This window comes from Schistocerca gregaria, chromosome 2 (genome assembly GCF_023897955.1).
Source record: "Schistocerca gregaria isolate iqSchGreg1 chromosome 2, iqSchGreg1.2, whole genome shotgun sequence".
NCBI classification, from domain to species: Eukaryota; Metazoa; Arthropoda; class Insecta; order Orthoptera; family Acrididae; genus Schistocerca; species Schistocerca gregaria.
Window position 1 is genome coordinate 481,262,214 of NC_064921.1, and position 20,079 is coordinate 481,282,292.

The 20,079-nt window shown below is 42.0% G+C and overlaps 1 protein-coding gene across 1 annotated transcript in view; it reads right to left on the bottom strand.

Annotated features, from left to right (window-relative positions):
- Positions 1-216: 216 nt before the first annotated feature.
- The window catches only part of LOC126335850 (odorant receptor 43a-like), a 72,266-nt gene continuing 52,403 nt past the window's right edge, over positions 217-20,079 (bottom strand). Inside the window, exons 5-7 of the mRNA XM_049999321.1 lie at positions 6,422-6,523; positions 2,009-2,164; positions 217-276 (exon numbers count right to left, since the gene is read on the bottom strand). Of these exons, the coding sequence (XP_049855278.1) occupies positions 217-276; positions 2,009-2,164; positions 6,422-6,523 (318 nt within the window). The remainder of the gene's footprint in view (positions 277-2,008; positions 2,165-6,421; positions 6,524-20,079) is intronic.

Here is a 20,079-nt window from a genome sequence, read left to right on the forward strand (position 1 = left end):
AAATAAAACATAAGCGCATGTATATGTGTACATTTACGATATTTCTGCATTCGTGCATGAGGAGCGACTGTTTATCTATACTGTGTCTTCCTTCCCACGTGGTTTACTAATCCCTGTACTGGAGAGAGTCATGTGTGTTGTCGTCATATTTACCACTGACAATATTGTGAATCAATAAACAAAAGATTTGCTTCAAAGTACAGCTTATTGTCGTACTCAGCCTCGGTTGTGCACCCGGCTCAGCAAAGCGTAATACGTATACGAGGCATTCACCAGCTGAAAAACATCAATTTACATCAAAAAGTAGCACTATTTAAAAATTGGTTTGTTTTATACGTAGACAAATACTTAAAAGTTGCATACACAGCATAGATTGTGAATACAATAGTCACAAGAAGCAGCAATTGAACAGTTATTGGGAGTCTCTCTCATATGTGTGTATATGTTTTCCACGGAGACGGTAGTTTTCGAGTTATTGAAGAAAAATTTACAGAAAAGCTCTTAAAATGCACTCCCACTCCCACACTCAGCCCCCACCAGTCAGGATTTCTAGTTCGCTGTTCATGGCACGCTGCCCCACCAGTGTACAAAATTTTGGGACTGTAGGGCGTATTTCCACATTTGACCTTTTTGGTCTTCACTGACTGGCCTTATTACACAACCTGCTTAGTGGAACACTCACAAGTTGAAAAAATTGATGTTTGTATAAGTTTTAACTGAAAATTTAGTTAATTTTAACAGTATAACAAAACAGTTATATAGTTGTATCCGCCAGCCCTCCTGCTGGCAAAACTACTGTTTTTGTAAAGGTAAAGTTTGAATCGAGTTGTATTTCTAAGCGTAGCACTCACAGAAGCCGTTTTCCTTCCATTACACTCAGGGGAATGCGTAAATCAATAATGTTAATTAAATAGCCGACTATGCTGGTGGCGTAATAGCCCAGTCAATACAGACAAAAAAAGATCGAATATCGGGAATAGTTCCGTAGTCGGAAATTTTTTCACAGAGGTAGGAGAGAATACCATGAACTACATTCTACAAATCATGATTTCTCAGAAATTCTATTTCAGATTGTTTACATTTTGTAAAAATTCGTAGGTTATCTAGTATCTTAATGAAAGTACCTGGATGTGGGCAAATGTTTTACATCATGTTGAATTGCACGCTGAAATATAATTAGTCGGCACCTGGAACTTACAAGACAACAGCGGCTATATGTATCACCGGTTTCGTTCAGATTTCCTGTTACTTCTTTTATAAAAATGCTAATAAATACAATTATTAAGAATTATTTCGGCGTATCTACAGTGTAAGTAAAGTTAAAAATAAAAATAAAAAGGAAAAATTTTCCGCATAAAGAGTCGAACACACTTCCCTTCGATTACTGTTCTGTGCTTTCTCCGCTACGCCAACCACTGCCTGGAAACTCAGATAAATGGCTTATGCCTCGCGCGATGCGCGCCAGAGACACTGTTTTATCCAAACACTTTGCGATCTGGAGCTCTGACTTCTGTAACTTCATTTATGCGCAAGCCTTACATACACCATAAATTTGGCCGACGTCGGTGATGACGGGTAGACGCGGTGCCCTTGTTAGTGGAGTCAGACACGCGGGAACATTTTAACAAACTTAGCAGATTTGATGTCTTTTTGATTAGAGATTATTATTGTATGACCAGAGTTGGTCAAGTGTGCCACAAAAACACTGCAGGAGATAAGCGAAAAGAAAAAAGAAATCGGACTTCACTTGATGATCACCCACCACTCTCCAAAACGCTACTATGATGATACATGCAGTGATCACAATTGAACCGCTACCTTGGGTACCATAAGGCTGAAGGACACGAAGTCAGGAATGAGATTACTTTCAGGCTACTGTGTCAAGAGCCTCAAGAATGAAACAGATTCCGTAGCAAAGATGCACCTTGTTACATTACGTTTTGCTGTCAGACTGTGCCACAAAATAAACAACTTTCGATGCTTCGCAGCAGAGACTTGTAGGACTGACCGAGACAAAGGTGGCCCTGCTGATGGGGTAGAGCTTGCCCGCGGTGACCACCAGCGGCTTCTGCGCGCGACACATGACGATGCGGAGAGCTCGCTTGAAACGCGGGCTGCCGTTGTACCACGAGCAGCCGTACGCCGCCTCCGACACCGCAGCCCCCTGCAACACACGATGGTGGCACCTGCTCAGCTCCACAGCCTGCTTTCCTTAGGGATGATAACGAAATAAAGGGACATGCCGTAAGTTATGGTACTAGACGGACCCGAAGAGGGCAAGAACTCTAAGGGAAGCCACAGAATTAACCAAATCTACTCTGAAATGAGTTGGCTCAGGAGGGGAAAGCACTCATAAGACTGATGACCAAAAAGTATATAGATGGCTCTTTGTAAATGGGGATGGTGTATTTGTCACACTAAAAAATGAAACATATTGACCACGATAAAACTTGAGACTGCTTGCACAGTTTCATCATATGGCTCTTTGTAAATGGGGATGGTGTATTTGTCACACTAAAAAATGAAACATATTGACCACGATAAAACTTGAGACTGCTTGCACAGTTTCATCATTATGAAAGTGACATCCTCGGCAACGAACGCGTTTCTCCCAACGGCAGAATAACGTCACTGTAAAATATTTCAGTTTGTTGACGGGGGCCACAACCTCACCTCTACTTGCTCTGCTTCATCGCTATCAAAGTGGAATCCTAGAAGGTGTTGTTTAAGGTATGGAAACAGAGGAAAATCTGATGGGGCCAGGTCGGGATTAAATGGAGGATGATTACTGACAGTGAAACCCGAGGCGTCCAACTGTTGCAGATGTCGTGGCGCTATTTTGTGATCTGGCATTGTCACGCTGAAAGGCTGAAAGAGAGGCACCTTTCGAATTCGAAACTCGATTGCACCACGCTATTCGTCACACGCCGACGTAGCTACGATACATACCGCCATTTTACACACTACAATATGGTGCCTTCTAGAGGCAGAGGTCTGCAAATATGTATACATGAAGAACAAAGAGGTAGAATGTTAATATCGTTTGTTTTATTGAAATGCTTTAACAGTTTCACATAAAAATTCGGAGCCATTACTTTTCAGCACGCTCTCGTACATAACCGTCAACTGACAAAACAGACCAAAATGACATGGTATCAATTGTTCTTACAAGGGAATGGTAAGACTTGTCATGTGAAACCTGTGTTGGTTTTATTTACTACTGTGAGTTAACATTAAAAGAAGTCTGTTTGCAGAATTTTAGCTGCTGACATGACCTGGAAGTCTGTAAACAATCTTATGAAGTAAGACATTATTGTCGCATGGTTTCCGCACTTATAACTGCCCCTAGTACAACCCTGACCTCTCTCGCTACGTTATACCAATGCCATCTAGTAACAAGCTGGCGTTAGCTACGCGCCGCTCTCTTGTCACAGCAGTGGGAGCTGATTGCCCCAGTGAAAGCGATCGTATGATAATTAAACATTCGTTGACAAATATGGCTGGTATGTTATCTATAACGTTCTTTCCAAATAGCTATCAAATAGACACAAATAAATGCACGGTTTAGAACACGTCCAAATTTTATTTATTGTAATTACCGCAAAAATGAGAAATATTGATACAATGTACAAAACATAGTTTTATTTGTGCACCAAGAACGTACAAGCAAAGACGACATATGACATCCCTGCGAATCACAGACGTTGTTAGATGTCCATAGAGAAAACTGGGCTGGTGTTAGCAACGGATCAGGCCTAGCATCAGTATATTTCGAGGAGTGCCTCGCATATTTAATCAAATTCTGAAACCGTGGGGAGGACAATTGATAATGTACTACTGTTTGCAGCTTGAGAATATTGTCACGGTAATAGACAGGAAATTGCAGTGATCTGCACACAATAATTTTCTCTGTTAGCTTTCTGTAAAATGCCTTCCACTGACGGAAAAATTCTCTGTCTAAAGGTTGAATTACGTTCGTCGTTCCGGGTGGAATCTGAAGTATCTCTACTTCTTTGTCAGGTTGGGCTCGAAGTACAGCATTTAATGAATCAGACCTTTTATGATCTGACCACGAATCTAGAGGGCGAAGAGATTTGTTCCCCCAGCACGGAAGAAAATCATGAGACATGAAAAGTGTAACTTTTCCATTTTCCATTCTTCCAGACTTCGATACGTCTACCACAAGATTGTTTGCGTAGAACATTGTTCTTTTGACACGTGGTCCAAAACTTCCAGTTGGTTCTTGAAGAAACACATATAGTTTAGGGAGCAATGAACCATACAGACTAATTATGGGCATTATAGTGTATGAATGGGTGAGTGCAGTCGTGGACTGCGCAATCGCCTCAATATGTTTTTCGCATTTGAATGACAGTGTTCTTTTCGCACCCATTTCTTTTTGAAAACCTGACTGATCTGCATTGTACACGTACGATTCACTAAAACTAGCGATCTTATTTTTTGCATTCGTAAGAAAAGCTTCTATCATTTCGATTTGGGTCACTTCATTTTCCGACCTGTTTCTCGATACAAATTTTGTTATTTTTCTTGCCACAGTTTTATGTGATTTTTGAAGCGACTAATCCAACATTGACAATTCTTTAGCGCCTATCGCGTTGGCACTCTCTAACGCCCAATCACGCAAAGTTGTATCGCTGACACTAAATGACTGTTGTTTGGCATCGGTAAACAGCTTAAAAACGTCGCGCATTTATCTCCGTCGCAATTTCCAGTTGACTCTTACGTCGTCCAGCGACTTCCTTTCTCCATCTATACAATTCACGTTCAGAATGGACAAAGCGATACTTATTTTGAACAGTACTGACACGTAGGCGTTTCTTACCACTTCCGTTCAACCAATACGTCACCGCTTTTTCTTTGTCTGATAAGGTAATTGTAGTTGCTGGTGTTACTTTCGGAGATAATAGATGATGGTACGTGGCGCTATCACTCGAAGAGTCTTCATGAGTGCAACTTTCGTCGGTGTCTTCGCCGTCTGTAGATTCAAAGTCTGCAATATCGAGTATTTCAGTTGCTTCTAGCCACATGTCTGCGCCATTTACATGCTCGTCTACAAGTTTAACAACCATGTCGCACAACACATAGTCTTAACGCGTGTTTTCTGTTGATTGCTTCATTTGACGTCTGTGGTATATCTCCATGGCAAGCAGCAAAACATTTACAGGGGAGGGGAGATTGAATGTTCACCGTAAAGTGGCTTGCGGAGTATAGATGGACATGTACAGAACATCTTTCACGTCTCTGACGTGTTTCAGTACCAGAAATTAAAAGGACGTGCATGCCGCAGAAACGAATATTCGTTTCCCCTTTCCACCAAAACCGTGCAGCGACATTCCTCTTTAGTGAACGCCGCGATAAGATGGCCGCACCTCCCGACCACGCGCACAACGCTCGCGATTCGCCATTTCCAGGGGTGGCCAGCCGTCACTGCAAGCGCCAAGCAGGAAACACAGCCATGTTCGTGATTTTTTTAGGTGACTTCCAGTTCATGCTAGCAGCTACAGTTTTGCATACGGACCTTTTGCACAGTTAAATAACAGTGCTAAAAAAAGCAGTACATGTTTCGGCATGACAAGTCTGACCATTCCCTTGTTAGTACTGGTTGCTTCACGCTAACAACCAATCATTTTCACGGTCCCTGTACCCGCTACCAAAGCCAGTTCGACAACCACCTATTTTTCGGTAGGATCGTAACTCCTCGGTTTCAAGTCACATACACGAAAAGAGAGCGCTTTGTAAGAAAATTTAAGACCTTGGTATGCTCAGATGGTTCAAATGGCTCTGAGCATTATGGGACTTCACATTTGAGGTCATCAGTCCCCCAGAACTTACAACTACTTAAACCTAACTAACTTAAGGACATTACACACATCCATGCCCGAGTCAGGATTCGATCCTGCGACCGTAGTAGTCGCGCGGTTCCGGTCTGAAGCGCCTAGAACCGCTCGGCCACCACGGCCAGCACCTCGATATGCGGAGGTACGCTGTCCAAGAACGGTGATACGGCACACCCAGAAAGACAAACACGTAATATGAAACTAGCACTAACACAATACCATAGATGACGAAAGTTAGAAGTTAGCGATTGTGAATACTGACATCGTCAAGCAACAGACAGAAACGGTTGATATTACCTAGTCAGTTGATACCACCTAGTCATCAGGTCATCCGGCAGTAATCAATATTGACGATATATAAAACTTCAGACTATGTACTGCTATGATATCCCCGTCCCCCACTTACTGAAGTTTTAAATTTCTCTACACAGCCCTCTTTTATGCCTTGAAAACGACTATGTGTGGACCCGTCAAAATATCGGCGGTAGTCCAATTTGTTTGAACATTTTATGAGTCATGGAAACTTACGTTTCACGTGTTCCATGTTGCAGAACTTCCCTTACCTCTTCGAGGACGTTGTGTGCACTCCAGCAGTACAAATAGACCTGGATGCCGGGTGTGGGTAGATAGGACACGCTGTTCAGGACGGAGCTGCTGTCGGGGCTCTGTGGAAACAGCGCACGCGTGCGTTCATCATCAAATTTATCGTATACCTAGCACATATTTATAGCAGTGTGTGAGCAGGAGTAATATTTTAGGTGATAACATTAATTAAGCACCTCATCTTCGTATTATGCCTTGATTTCAGAGGGATAACACACCTCATATCTTCCGTGAACACAATAGAAACTTCACCTAAGAGATAAATAAATATACAGAAAATACTGTATGAAGAAGAAAACATAAAACAATATGCAGATGAAACTTGTTCTACTGCTCTTTATAACTTAGAAGGAGAGGAAACGAATCATGCATGGATAGTTTTCCTTTTGCAGTGACTGATTTTGCCAACGGCCTTGCCGCAGTCCTAACACCGTTTCCCGTCAGGTTATCAAAGTTAAGCCCTGTCGCATCTGACAAACACTTGGATGGGCCACCGTTCGGGTCTGCCGAGTGCTGCCAGCAAGCGGGGTGCACTCAGTTCTTGTGAGGACAATAGAGGAGCTACCTGACTGAGATGTAGCGTCTCCGGTCACGAAAACTGATAACAGCTGGGGGGGGGGGGGGGGGGGGGGAGCGTTGTTCTCACCACATGCCCCTCCGTAACCGCATCTGGTGGCATCTAAGTGCTAATGAGGACACGGCGGTCGGTCGGCATTGTTGGGCCTTCAAGGCCTGTTCGGACAGTGTTTCGTTTCTGATGAATCATTTCCGATGATAAGCAATAGTTCTTAGCCCACTGAAATGTCGTTTCACTATTTTCTAACCATGCCATGTAGAAGTTTATACTTGCAAAACTTCAAGACAGGTGAACAAAGGTAAAATTATTTATGCATTGGATGACTAGCAATCAGATCGAAATATGTAAGTCACTCACGTAATGTGTTACAATGTTGTCGTGGTTCACGTGATAAGCAAAGTAATAGAATACAGACCGACTTAACAAAGCTTACAAGACGCTGGAATCTTTCATTTCCCAAAAATTTGCGACAACACCACAATTATAAAAATCCGTCAAGGGGATATATATACACTCCTGTAAATGGAAAAAAGAACACATTATCACCGGTTTATCAGACCCACCATACTTGCTCCGGACACTGCGAGAGGGCTGTACAAGCAATGATCACACGCACGGCACAGCGGACACACCAGGAACCGCGGTGTTGGCCGTCGAATGGCGCTAGCTGCGCAGCATTTGTGCACCGCCGCCGTCAGTGTCAGCCAGTTTGCCGTCGCATACGGAGCTCCATCGCAGTCTTTAACACTGGTAGCATGCCGCGACAGCGTGGACGAGAACCGTATGTGCAGCTCACGGACTTTGAGCGAGGGCGTATAGTGGGCATGCGGGAGGCCGGGTGGACGTACCGCCGAATTGCTCAACACGTGGGGCGTGAGGTCTCCACAGTACATCGATGTTGTCGCCAGTGGTCGGCGGAAGGTGCACGTGCCCGTCGACCTGGGACCGGACCGCAGCGTCGCACGGATGCACGCCAAGACCGTAGGATCCTACGCAGTGCCGTAGGGGACCGCACCGCCACTTCCCAGCAAATTAGGGACACTGTTGCTCCTGGGGTATCGGCGAGGACCATTCGCAACCGTCTCCATGAAGCTGGGCTACGGTCCCGCACACCGTTAGGCCGTCTTCCGCTCACGCCCCAACATCGTGCAGCCCGCCTCCAGTGGTGTCGCGACAGGTGTGAATGGAGGGACGAATGGAGACGTGTCGTCTTCAGCGATGAGAGTCGCTTCTGCCTTGGTGCCAATGATGGTCGTATGCATGTTTGGCTCCGTGCAGGTGAGCGCCACAATCAGGACTGCATACGACCGAGGCACACAGGACCAACACCCGGCATCATGGTGTGGGGAGCGATCTCCTACACTGGCCGTACACCTCTGGTGATCGTCGAGGGGACACTGAATAGTGCACGGTACATCCAAACCGTCATCGAACCCATCGTTCTACCATTCCTAGACCGGCAAGGGAACTTACTGTTCCAACAGGACAATGCACGTCCGCATGTATCCCGTGCCACCCAACGTGCTCTAGAAGGTGTAAGTCAACTACCCTGGCCAGCAAGATCTCCGGATCTGTCCCCCATTGAGCATGTTTGGGACTGGATGAAGCGTCGTCTCGCGCGGTCTGCACGTCCAGCACAAACGCTGGTCCGTCTGAGGCGCCAGGTGGAAATGGCATGGCAAGCCATTCCACAGGACTACATCCAGTATCTCTACGATCGTCTCCATGGAAGAACAGCAGCCTGAATTGCTCCGAAAGGTGGATGTACACTATACTGGTGCCGACATTGTGCATGCTCTGTTGCCTGTGTCTATGTGCCTGTGGTTCTGTCAATGTGATCACGTGATGTATCTGACCCCAGGAATGTGTCAATAAAGTTTCCCCTTCCTGGGACAATGAATTCAGGGTGTTGTTATTTCAATTTCCAGGAGTGTATTTAAAACAGCAGTGGTGTGCCACAGGTCAAAGAAAACGCACTGCCTTTCGAATTCGATTTCAAGTACATATTATGGTCATATTTTGTTGATGATTGAGTAGCTCAGACAACAGAGATATACCTATAGGAGAAGAAATGAATTAGGTAACAAATGTTAAGGGAGAGAACGACACTGTCATCAAGTAATAGCCACTGCATAAGAAATAAGCGAACTGTGCTTAGAGAAGGATCGATATTGGTGTTGACCTATGAATCAAACCAGAGATTATTCTAAAACTTCGTCTCCATGAAGTAATTCGTTAAACTGGAAACTGTAATCTGAATATTAATGTTTATCAAATACACATTTGCGTGAAAGAAAGGAAACAGATACACGCAATGACTATATCTTTTCTTTTGATTCATCAGACTTCTGAGTGGTTTGATGCTGCCCGTCACAAATTCTTCTCCTGTGCCACTACTTTTATCTCAGAGTATCACTTGTAACTTAAGTCTTCAGTTATTTGCTGGATTCATTCCATTCTTGGTCTTCTTCTATAGTTACTGCTCTCCACTGCTCCCCCTAGTACCACGGAAGTTGTTCCTCGATATCTTATGTCCTATCATTAAGTCCCTCCCCCCATGAACCATGGACCTTGCCGTTGGTGGGGAGGCTTGCGTGCGTCAGCGATACAGATGGCCGTACCGTAGGTGCAACCACAACGGAGGGGTATCTGTTGAGAGGCCAGACAAACGTGTGGTTCCTGAAGAGGGGCAGCAGCCTTTTCAGTAGTTGCAGGGGCAACAGTCTGGATGATTGAGTGATCTGGCCTTGCAACATTAACCAAAACGGCCTTGCTGTGCTGGTACTGCGAACGGCTGAAAGCAAGGGGAAACTACAGCCGTAATTCTTCCCGAGGACCTGCAGCTTTACTGTATGATTAAATGATGATGGCATCCTCTTGGGTAAAATATTCCGGAGGTAAAATAGTCCCCCATTCGGATCTCCGGGCGGGGACTACTCAGGAGGATGTCGTCATCAGGAGAAAGAAAACTGGCGTTCTACGGATCGGAGCGTGGAATGTCAGATCCCTTAATCGGGCAGGTGAGTTAGAAAATTTAAAAAGGGAAATGGATAGGTTAAAGTTAGATATAGTGGGAATTAGTGAAGTTCGGTGGCAGGAGGAACAAGACTTCTGGTCAGGTGACTACAGGGTTATAAACACAAAATAAAATAGGGGTAATGCAGGAGTAGGTTTAATAATGAATAGGAAAATAAGAATGCGGGTAAGCTACTACAAACAGCATAGTAAACGCATTATTGTGGCCAAGATAGATACGAAGCCCACACCTACTACAGTAGTACAAGTTTATATGCCAACTAGCTCTGCAGATGATGAAGAAATTGAAGAAATGTACGATGAAATAAAAGAAATTATTCAGATAGTGAAGGGAGACGAAAATTTAATAGTAATGGGTGACTGGAATTCGAGTGTAGGAAAAGGGAGAGAAGGAAACATAGTAGGTGAATATGGATTGGGGCTAAGAAATGAAGGAGGAAGCCGCCTAGTAGAATTTTGCACAGAGCACAAATTAATCATAGCTAACACTTGGTTTAAGAATCATGAAAGAAGGTTGTATACGTGGAAGAACCCTGGAGATACTAAAAGGTATCAGATAGATTATATAATGGTAAGACAGAGATTTAAGAACCAGGTTTTAAGTTGTAAGACATTTCCAGGGGCAGATGTGGACTCTGACCACAATCTATTGGTTATGAACTGTAGATTAAAACTGAAGAAACAGCAAAAATGTGGGAAATTAAGCAGATGGGACCTGGATAAACTGAAAGAACCAGAGGTTGTACAGAGTTTCAGAGAGAGCATAAGGGAACAATTGACAGGAATAGGGGAAAGAAATGCAGTAGAAGAAGAATGGGTAGCTCTGAGGGATGTAGTAGTGAAGGCAGCAGAGGATAAAGTAGGTACAAAGACGAGGGCTGCTAGAAATCCTTGGGTAACAGAAGAAATATTGAATTTAATTGATGAAAGGAGAAAATATAAAAATGCAGTAAATGAAGCAGGCAAAAAGGAATACAAACGTCTCAAAAATGAGATCGACAAGAAGTGCAAAATGGCTAAACAGGGATGGCTAGAGGACAAATGTAAGGATGTAGAAGCTTATCTCACTAGGGGTAAGATAGATACTGCCTACAGGAAAATTAAAGAGACCTTTGGAGAGAAGAGAACCACGTGTATGAATATGAAGAGCTCAGATGGCAGCCCAGTTCTAAGCAAAGAAGGGAAGGCAGAAAGGTGGAAGGAGTATATAGAAGGTTTATACAAGGGTGATGTACTTGAGGACAATATTATGGAAATGGAAGAGGATGTAGATGAAGACGAAATGGGAGATACGATACTGCGTGAAGAGTTTGACAGAGCACTGAAAGACCTGAGTCGAAACAAGGCCCCCGGAGTAGACAACATTCCATTAGAACTACTGACGGCCTTGGGAGAGCCAGTCATGACAAAACTCTATCAGCTGGTGAGCAAGATGTATGAGACAGGCGAAATACCCTCAGACTTCAAGAAGAATATAATAATTCCAATCCCAAAGAAAGCAGGTGCTGACAGATGTGAAAATTACCGAACTATCAGTTTAATAAGCCACGGCTGCAAAATACTAACGCGAATTCTTTACAGACGAATGGAAAAACTGGTAGATGTAGACCTCGGGGAGGATCAGTTTGGATTCCGTCGAAATGTTGGAACACGTGAGGCAATACTAATCATACGACTTATCTTAGAAGAAAGATTAAGAAAAGGCAAACCTACGTTTCTAGCATTTGTAGACTTAGAGAAAGCTTTTGACAATGTTGACTGGAATACTCTTTTTCAAATTCTAAAGGTGGCAGGGGTAAAATACAGGGAGCGAAAGGCTATTTATAATTTGTACAGAAACCAGATGGCAGTAATAAGAGTCGAGGGGCATGAAAGGGAAGCAGTGGTTGGGAAAGGAGTGAGACAGGGTTGTAGCCTCTCCCCGATGTTATTCAATCTGTATATTGAGCAAGCAGTAAAGGAAACAAAAGAAAAATTTGGAGTAGGTATTAAAATTCATGGAGACGAAGTAAAAACTTTGAGGTTCGCCGATGACATTGTAATTCTGTCAGAGACGGCAAAGGATTTGGAAGAGCAGTTGAACGGAATGGACAGTGTCTTGCAAGGAGGATATAAGATGAACATTAACAAAAGCAAAACGAGGATAATGGAATGTAGTCAAATTAAATCGGGTGATGCTGAGGGAATTAGATTAGGAAATGAGACATTTAAGTAGTAAAGGAGTTTTGCTATTTAGGAAGTAAAATAACTGATGATGGTCGAAGTAGAGAGGATATAAAATGTAGACTGTCAATGGCAAGGAAAGCGTTTCTGAAGAAGAGAAATTTGTTAACATCGAATATAGATTTATGTATCAGGATGTCGTTTCTGAAAGTATTTGTTTGGAGTGTAGCCATGTATGGAAGTGAAACATGGACGATAACTAGTTTGGACAAGAAGAGAATAGAAGCTTTCGAAATGTGGTGCTACAGAAGAATACTGAAGATAAGGTGGATAGATCACGTAACTAATGAGGAGGTATTGAATAGGATTTTGGAGAAGAGAAGTTTGTGGCACAACTTGACTAGAAGAAGGGATCGATTGGTAGGACATGTTCTGAGGCATCAAGGGATCACAAATTTAGCATTGGAGGGCAGCGTGGAGGGTAAAAATCGTAAAGGGAGACCGAGAGATGAGCACACTAAGCAGATTCAGAAGGATGTAGGTTGCAGTAGGTACTGGGAGATGAAGCAGCTTGCACAGGATAGAGTAGCATGGAGAGCTGCATCAAACCAGTCTCAGGACTGAAGACAACAACAACAACAACATCATTAAGTCCCTTCGACTTGTCAGTGTTTTCAATATATTCCTTTCCTGATCGATTCCTTATCTGATTACTCCAACAAATTTTCGTCATTTTTCTGTAACACCATATCTCAGATGCTTCGATTCTCTCCTGTTCAGGTTTTAACACAGTCCATGTTTCACTACCATACAATGTTGTACTCCAGACGTACGTTCTCAGAAATTTCTTCCTCAAATTAAGGCCTATGTTTTATACTAGCAGACTTTTATTGGCCAGGAATGTCCTTTTCTCCATTGCTCGTCTGCTTTTAGGTCCTCCTTGCTCCGCCCATCAAGGGTTATTTTCTGCCTAGGTAGCAGAATTTCTTAGCTTCATCCCCTTCCTGACCATAAGTCCTAATATTAACTTTCTAGCTTTTCTCTCTTCTGGTACTTCTCACTACTTTCTTTCTTTCTTCGATTTACTCTCAAGCCATATTTTGTACTCATTAGACAGTTAATTCCATTCAGCACATCATGTAATTCTTCTTCACTTTCACTCAGGATAGGAGTGTCATCAACGAATCCTACAATAGATAACCTTTTACCTTGTATTTTAATTCCGTTCCTGAACCTTGCTTTTATTTACATCATTATTTCATCAATGTACAGATTAAAGAGAAGGGGCGAAATACTACATCCCTGTCTTATTCCGACTTTAATCCGGGAACTTCGTTCTTGGTCGTCCACTCATCTTATTCTCTCTTGGCTCTTGTACATATTGTATATTACCCGTCTCTCCTTATAGCTTACCTCTACTTTTCTGAGAATGTCGAACATGGTGCCCATGTGATTTTGTTGCACACTTTCTCCGGGTCGACAAATCCTATGAACGTGTCATGATTCATCTTTAGTTTTGCTTCCTTTGTGTACTGCAACGCCACAATCACCTCTCCGGTGCCTTTACCGTTCCTGAAGCCAAACCGATCGTCATCTAACACATCCTCAGTTTTCTTTTCCATTCTTCTGTATATTATTCTTGTCAGTAACTTGGATGCAAGAGCTGTTAGGGTGACTGTGCGATAATTCTAGCACTGGATGTCAAATTAACCACCTTTAAACCTTCCTACACGTCGGTCAGGGCCTGAAGATGGCGTAGTAAAACATTGAAACTGGTAGCCAAATAAAATAAGTTTGGAAACTAGATCGCTGAAATGTGTTTAATTGACATCCTGTATCGAACAACAGTGTACCAAAAACATATCTAAAAAGATGGTCATACAGAGAATTCTCGCACTTGTCTGCTCTTGCAATCTTCGGGAGTGTATGGATGATATTTCTCCAAAGTCATATGGTGTTTCGCCCGAATCATACATTCTAAACAGCAACGTGAACAGTTGTTTTGTTGCCACGTCTCTCAATAACTTTAGAAATTCTGATGTAATGTTATCTATCCCTTCTGCCTTATATGATCTTAAGTCTTCCAAAGCTTTCTTGAATTCTGATTCTAATACAGGATCCCTTATCTCTTCTAAATCGACTTATGTTTCTCCTTCTATCACATCAGATAAATCTTCTCCTCACCTCATAGAGGCCTTCAATGTACTCTTTCCACCTACCTGCTCTCTCCTCTGCATTTAACAATGCAATTCTTAATGTTACCATCCTTGTTTTTATTTTCACTGAAGGTCAGTTTGACTTTCCTATATGCTGAGTCAGTACTTCCGGCAGTAATTTCTTTCTCGATTTCTTCACATTTTGAGCAACTTGTATTTCTGTATTCCTGAAATCTTCTTGTATCACTTGGCCTTTTCTAACTGTACCTCCTCCTCTTATGATTTTTGGACAGAGAATTCGCTATTACTGTGTGAACTTTATTGGTGAACTCAATTAGTTTCTCTCCTCTCTCATTCTTTGTTCGAAGCCCATATTGTCCTGCAACCTTTTCTTCTACTCCTTCCGCTGCAAATACATTCGAGTTCCCCATTGCTTAGACTCTCATCATCCTTTACATACTGTGTTAGCCTTTCAATATTCTCATATACATTCTCTTCCTCTTTATATTCAGCTTGCGACGTTGGTATGTAAACCTGAATTATCGTTTCCAGTGTATATTTGCTGTCGATTCTGATAAAAATAACTCTATCACTGAACTGTTTACAGTAACACATTCTCTGCCTTTATTCCTATTCATGATGAATCCTATCGCCTTCATAGATTTTCTGGTGCTGTTAAAATTATCCTGTACTCATCTGACTAGAAATCCTTGTCTTCTTTCCATTTCATTTCACTGATACCTATTGTGGGGCGGCGTATTGAATATTGGTTATTATTGTGAAATATCTTTCCCAACGATGCACCATATGTAGGGTGGTGTGTGGAAATGTTTGTTATTAAAATGTTGCAATGATTTATTTAATGCTGTTGTTTGCCGTTCTCAACACTGGCTCTCTAACTATAATATTGGCAACCAGAAAGTGATTAGCAAAACGTGGAGCCTGTAATTAGAATTCCTAGTGCTCACTTCAACTGAGAAATACACTTATAGCTACAGTTTATAGCTCTGAGGAATCAGGAGATTGTTTGGGATTCTTAATCAAAAACGATTCTTTCAAAAATGTTCACTATATTCTGAAAGTCACAGACCAAAAAGAATCCACACAATCCAACTACCAGAGCAGTTCAGAGTCTAATGCGCTGTTGCAACTATAACTGTTCCAATTAAATGTTTAAGTGAATTCTCGCAATAATTTGATGATAATGTTCATCAAACGCCACACTAAATAATGGTAGAATGTGTATCCGGCGGCGGCACGTTAAAATACGACATAGGCGAACTGAAGACAGATCATTAAAGTCATCCCAGAATTAACACTTCACTCGAAAACGATTTCATGGTTATGCGTATCCCGAGTAACTTATTACGGCATCCGAGGCTGTTTATAGCTATGATACCGACGCGACGCGACTCCCGGCACAGATGGTGCGCTGATCAGCGTCTGGAGAGAACTGGGGCCTTTCTTTCTCGCGCAGCGTTCTTATATATAAAGCCGCGGTGCGGATGGCTAAGGGAACGCCTGATTAAATCGGCTCTCCCGACTAGCCGCTGGGCTAGTAATCCACCACTTTAAGTTATTAAATAAATCATTGCTTCCTTTGCTGATGGCCAATGAAGCTCTCAATTTAAATGTGCAATCAGCACACAGGTAAGTAATCATAATAAAAGTCTGACGTGGCTAAGTCCAATATTTTTGGCGAGAGAATTAATTTAATTACACTACACGCAGTAGATGAGCTCTGAACTTGCCCTTTGGAGATACGCTATCGCTATAGTTTTATAGTTATTCAGTTGAAACTTTTCACATCTTTATGATTGCAGTGGATCTCCCTTCTACGTAAATTTAAACATCCTAGCTTTATTTATTCACCTACTTAATCTATCTTGCTTCCTTAATTTTTAAGACAAAAACCAGAAAATTATGAATTTCAACTAAAATTTTAATTTGTGAGACCCAGAATATTATGCAAAAGGAATCTAAATATAATTTTTTAAGTTTCTAGCTCTTTTCTGTTGCGCCAATGATTTTTACAGAAAAACGTCCAAATCTCGAAAATGGCTAAAGCTATTGAACTGATATTCAATACATACTGATTTAGTATTACTCCTGACTTGCTAGAAACGTTTCAGGTTATTTACTTGATTTTTAAAATATTGCGCAACATTTATGACGTCAGAGCTAGCTACAGCGGACTGGTGGCACACAATGGAAAGACTGCTGTGAATTTTATACGGCGTGAGTAGGCTGCTCTCCTACACTATTATACCTAGATAGAGCCTCTGCATTTTCCTTTTCATATTTTCTAGCTTCCGTACCACAACCAAGCTTCTGACATTCCACACACTGCCTTGTAGGACGTTATTGTTTTGTTGGATATTCAGTCTTTTTACCATGGTCACGTCGCCCTTGGCAGTCCCATATATCCGAATGAGGACTATTCCGATATCTCTTTTCCAATGGAGAGATCATCATGACACCCTTTGAATCACACGCCACACGTCCTCTGGATACAGGTTATGTGTCTGTAATGCAGAGGTATCTGTTCCCTTCTGCGTCCTCACGCCGCTGATCGTTGCTGATTCTTCCTTCTTTTAGCGGCAGTTTCCCACTCCTAGGACAAGAGAGTGCCCTGAACCTATGTTCGCTCCTCTGCCTTCCGTGACAAGGCCATTGGCAGAATAAGGATGACTTCTTGTGGAGGAAGTCTTCAGCCGGCAATGCTGATTATTAACCAAAATTTAAGTGATGGCGGTTTTCGAACCCGGGACTGAGGACTTATATAAAGACGCTACGCCTAGTTGAAGGGTGCAATGACCAGAATGTCCTTTAATGAATGAATGAACATTGTTTAAATCAATACATGTAGAATTAGAAACTATTTTAAAAAAGGAGATAGCAAGAGTGTTACTTACGGTAAGACATGAAATAAAAATTAGATGCCTCGTCATAATTTATCAGTTTGAGAAAATGTATGATAGTAAATATGAAGAGACAGATACGAGATACAAACACTACACGGTGAAGCGAAAATTCGTCAGACACACTGAATTATAATAAAAAAATTAGGAATACGCAAGATGATAATTGAACTGAAAACTAATTAGAGACGTTGCTGTATCTGGATAAGTAGATACGTTTTGAAGTTAGTGGAAGTTAGGCGACACTGCATCCACATTCTTAAAACATAGAAGAAGACTAGACTAGGGGAAAGAAAAAGAATAAGAATGACCTAACTACATTCTTTCGTCTGAAAAGAAATGTGTTTTGTGCTCGCTTAGCTGTATGAATTAACTATATTAAAAGTTACACATTCTAAGGAGGTGCAATATAAACAGTGAACCTGTGCTTGGCATTCGCCTGACGGTAGCTCAAGCGTATCATTATTCCAACACTGCAATTGTGTTGGTACCGTAATTCAAAGTTTATCTGGATCTCTCATTTCCGGACAATATACTTCGAAGATATGCTATCGAGTATGGAGAATATTTGGTAACTTCCAAGATACAATCATTAACAGAAAGTGGAATGCTCGTATATAAATCTTACGCTACTAATGTGCAACTGGGATATCGTATACGTAGACGCTTGGACATATTGTCATTGTAGTTGTATGTGATAACAAAATCAAAGGAGGGGGGACGGTCGGGGAGAGGGAAGAAAAATATTACTGTAACGACAGGTGAACAACTGTTGGTGTACTTTGGTGGCGTAAGACAGGGACAGTGAGAGAGAGGTTTTGAAGTGGTACCAATAAAACATTGTCCCCTATAGTCAGATTCTAGCTCGCTTGCCAAATATGAATAATAGAGAGATAACGGAGTGGATAGTCGTTTTCGCAATTAATTAGCCGTCATCTGGACGATCATTTAAAGTTGGATTTCATATGGACCCTAGGCAGCCATCCTAGAATAATCTTTGTAATCATTACGCAGATTCGCAGCAAAATCTGTTGAATTCATGTTAGAATGTAACATGTGTGTGTCTATGTGTGGATGCACCTGTGTGTGTGCATGTTTCTTTTTCTTTCTTTTTTAGCGTGTTAATAGTGAAAAGTAAGACCCTAGGGATGTGCTTGTGGATGGTAAATATTGCTTGGTGTCCAAGGTGCTATTTCTGCGTCCCCACAGGGGCTATGGAGAGGGTGAGGTTGGAGTGGATCACCAGTCCCCAGACGTCTCAACACATGCCCTACCATCCTATACCTACTTATGAGTTTTCGACACATTTCTCTCCTTCACTATTCGGCTGCGAACCTCCTCATTTATTATCTGTTCGTTTCATGTAATATGCAGGAACGTTCTTTAACACAACGTATCAAACACTTTTCCTTTCACTTCTCATCTGGTTTTGCCACAGTCAATTATTCATTTTGAGACATTTCTGTGCTTCACTTGCACAAAGAAATTTCTTCTTATAATTACCATATTTGTTTCATATGAGGTATGTCTTCTTTGCCTGAATAAGACTACTTCTTGTGTCTTCCTTGATTCATCCATACTGGTTATTTTGCTTTATAGGAAAAAGAAACATTTCACTTCGTCTACTACGTGTTTTCTAGTTTCCATGAGAACCTCGTTTCTGCTGCTCCTCAAATCTTTTTTCAGGTGGTTTTCTCTTAGTTCGTAATCTGTTAATCTATTAATTCCTTTCACCAAGTCATTTCATTCTTTCCCAGATTCACTGAAGGTACCTGTGTATTTAGCTTATCTTATCCTTGAGATTGTTTTACCCTGAATTCTTATCCCTTTCCTGAACTTTTATTTTATTTCTATCATATCTTTTTCGAAGTACAGGTTGAAAAATAGGGGTGAAAATCTGTGTCCTTGCCTTACGCCTTTTTCCATCCATTTACTTCTGTTCTACTCGTGTTGTTCCCTCTTGGTTCTTGCAAATATTACTCGCCTTTTCCTATGTCTTATATCTAATTTTTGAGAATTTGTAAAATCTTGAAGCACTTTATATTCCAAACGCGCTGCATTTCGTGGTTTATAAAAAGAAGGAATGTTGCTGTCACAGCACATTACTGCATCTGAATGTGCTAACTCCGTAAGTTGGGTCATGCGAAAGTTGTATATGAAGGATGACATTGGATAAAAAGCAAGAGTAATTCTAACACTGTTATCAGTCAGTCACTGACGGCTGGTAGAGAGGAGTGTTAATTCATGTCTTCTGAAGAAGCTGTCCGCAAGGGAATTTCTCCCCCCCCCCCCCCCTCCTCCTCACCCCATTGTTTGCAGCTTCTAATATAGCAGTGAAATTAATGTGGGCATGGGTATCACTACAATTACTATTTTAATAATGTTCAGAGTTTTTAATTTTAGAAAACGGTTTTACGAATTTGTTCATTTGCATTAAATGAGGGATCATCCCGGATATTGTGACCACCGACCTACTATCAATATGAACCCGTCCAGGCGGTAGCAGCGTCACCTGACGAAGAATGACTGCTAGTCACACACACACACACACTGTGCGTTTAGTAGCAGTGAGTGTGTTGTCTATGCGTAGAACGGGGAAGGCGCGCGATCTATCTGACCGAGGGAAGATTGTGATGGGTCGGAGGCTGAGCACGATCATTTCGAAAACTAGACGACGGGTCGGGTGTTCGAGGAGTGTTGCGGTGAGTGTCTTCAACATGTGGCGAAACCAAGTTGATTCCAAGTCTAGACGTCGTGCGGTTTGG